At 37.0% G+C, this 2458-nt stretch overlaps 1 protein-coding gene across 2 annotated transcripts; it reads left to right on the top strand.

The window, feature by feature from the left end:
• Positions 1-214: 214 nt before the first annotated feature.
• On the top strand, positions 215-2228 carry LOC124302727 (putative esterase C31F10.02). 2 transcript variants are annotated; one of them, XM_046759177.1, is made up of 4 exons: positions 215-231; positions 339-507; positions 583-767; positions 852-2228. In XM_046759177.1, exons 2-4 carry the CDS (start codon positions 427-429, stop codon positions 1033-1035), a joined length of 450 nt encoding a protein of 149 aa, XP_046615133.1. In that variant the 5' UTR covers positions 215-231; positions 339-426; the 3' UTR covers positions 1036-2228. The 2 variants fall into 2 exon arrangements, with proteins under 2 accessions (XP_046615133.1, XP_046615132.1); XM_046759176.1 differs by lacking the exon at positions 215-231 and having other exon boundaries at positions 333-507.
• Positions 2229-2458: the final 230 nt, after the last annotated feature.

The raw sequence follows: 2458 nt of genomic DNA, 5'->3' as shown, positions 1-2458 counted from the left end.
GCTTGAAGTTGACCTTGAACATATTTCTAATACCGTGGCTATAATAGTCATATAGAATTGAACCATTGAGAGTTTCCACTTCCATGTTATACTCGTATAACTTAGAAGCTCTTCTAATCCTCAGAGCTCTTGAAATACTTTGTTTCGACTGACCCACCTTAGTATAAAGAGGAATGAACAAGTAGACAGAGTTTGTATTACGAATGACTTCTGACTACTTCCCAAATGACGGTTGGTGTAACCAATGTTATATTCCATTGATATGATTGTGAACGAGGATAAGATAACGCAAAGTGTGTTGTATGTCTACGTACGTAAATATTCATGTATATGCGTAGATTTGTACAGTCATACGACTTCATCGGTGATGGTTTAGAAATCGATTGCCACAAGTCGTCATCTCCGAGACTTGTATAGTCGGTAACCATGACTCGCGGTGCAGAATTCCTCAAACTAATAGCGGAATATATAAGTAAGACGAAAAAATTCGAGCGCAATCTCAAAATGGTGAGTTATATATTATAAACTGGTATTATGAAACAAAGATGATTCATCGACAATAAGATCTGCTTTTTCGTCCAGCTGAATTATCTTTCTTTGGAAAACGGACAGGCCAAAGTAAAATTCACTGTAACCGAAGATCACATCAATACTGAAGGACACTTACATCCAGGGCTGACGACAACGTTAATCGACGTTTTATCCAGCCACGCACTGTTGGTTCATGGAGACGGATTTTCGGGAGTATCGACGAACATTCATGTCTCGTAAATTATGTTACATTCAAATGCAATTTTGCCTCCCGAACAGTAAATGGGTTATGATATTTTCAAATTAATTATAATTTGCAGACTAAGTCAACGAGCTTCCGTCGGCGATTTGATACTGATCGAGGCTAAGGTCTCCAAACTCTTGGAACCATTGGCATTCGTTGAAGTCGAATTATTGAGGAAGAATGGAATGGTTGAAGAAGTCGTTGCACGTGGTCAACATACTTTATTCGTAAGGCCTGGAGTACATTACAGCAAAAGTTGAGGATAATAAAATTTATGCATGCTAAAATTGCAGTAAGTAATTCGTGAATTGGATATTAAGTTCTTGGTGAGAAATTTCTAAGAAAAACAAAATATAAATACGTCAGATGTCGATTATCGAAAAAAATTGTTAATATTTTGATTGCGGTTTTTGGCTCATTATCCACAGTTATCTTCAAGATGTAACGATAATAGAAGAAGTAGAAATTTTTCAGGTTGTTGAGCGAGAAAATTTTCATTTGTCTGGTTCTTTAGGTGCCATTTTATTCAAGCGTAATTAATCAAACATTGGAATAATCAAGTGGAAAAAAACGATTGGCGACCTGTTGCAAATCAAAGTGGCGAAAAAACATATTGATTATTTTTCTTTTATCACCATTTTGATTTGCAACAGGACACCAACGGATTTTTGCCGTCTTGATTATTAATATTTTTGACTAATTACACTCAAATAAAATGGTACCTAAAGAACAGAACAAATAAAATTGACGCGCTTATTTTGACCTTTCTCTGTTCTTTGATGTAATTTTTCTTAATTTTCACCACCGATGCCGGTTTTACGTATCTGAATTTCTGAGGAGGTCAATTCACATTTAGTTTATCTTCTTTTTGACCTGATGACACCGATAAAAATTTCTAAATACACCCTACAAGGTCGAGAAAAATACCCTTAAGAAAAAAAATAATAGAAGAAGGAATCCGTCGCCTCATCATCGCTCGCATGGAACAGAAATGAGGCTGCGGAAGATCGATTTCTCATTTGCAGACTTAATTATCTGGGAAACTCGGCAGCGTAAATCCGAATGAAAGTCGTTCGCTCGTTATTTTAATTCGGATTATTCGGTAACCACCTACCAACCTTATTATACACGTCCTCAAAAGATTCGCAACCTGACGACCCTTAGAGAACGAGCCGAGCTGGTTCTCCTCGATGATGAGGTGCGAAATGACGGCTAACGAAAATTTCTCATGGGAGATGCTGCTCCCTCGGATTCTACGTTGCAGGTAACTCTTCGTAGAATCAGCAATGGTGTTAATTAATCCCAAATATAACGTAGACTCCGTGATAATGAGTAAAAATAAGTTTGCATTCGATTTTCCTCTATAGTCGGGTCTCCCAGTTATTTCAAACTTGTGTAATTCCATTTGTACCATGAAATTGTACTAATAAATTCGACGTACGGAATCCCTTGAGTCACGCGATGTTGTATCCGAGTTGACTTTTACAAGTATTAGATAGTATTCTGTGATTTTGGAGATTACGAATCTGAAATATGACATTGAAAATTCAAGATGGCGGATCCAATATGGTGGATTCAAGTTTCAAATTTGATTGCATCGGATCGAAAATCTCTGTGCCGAGATTTTTGAAGTTTCCGCTTACGAATCTGGAATCTGACTTTGAAAATTCAAGATGGCGGATC

Source organism: Neodiprion virginianus, chromosome 4 (genome assembly GCF_021901495.1).
Source record: "Neodiprion virginianus isolate iyNeoVirg1 chromosome 4, iyNeoVirg1.1, whole genome shotgun sequence".
Classification (NCBI taxonomy): Eukaryota; Metazoa; Arthropoda; class Insecta; order Hymenoptera; family Diprionidae; genus Neodiprion; species Neodiprion virginianus.
Note: the sequence above shows the minus strand (reverse complement) of the source record. Positions and strands in the feature narration are given on the sequence as shown.

Coding starts and splice junctions, on each gene's coding strand:
- LOC124302727 (XM_046759177.1), top strand. CDS start 427: ATGACTCGCGGTGCAGAATTCCTCAAACTAATAGCGGAATATATAAGT. Junction 508..582: donor TCGAGCGCAATCTCAAAATG/GTGAGTTATATA, acceptor TTTTTCGTCCAG/CTGAATTATCTTTCTTTGGA. Junction 768..851: donor TCGACGAACATTCATGTCTC/GTAAATTATGTT, acceptor TATAATTTGCAG/ACTAAGTCAACGAGCTTCCG.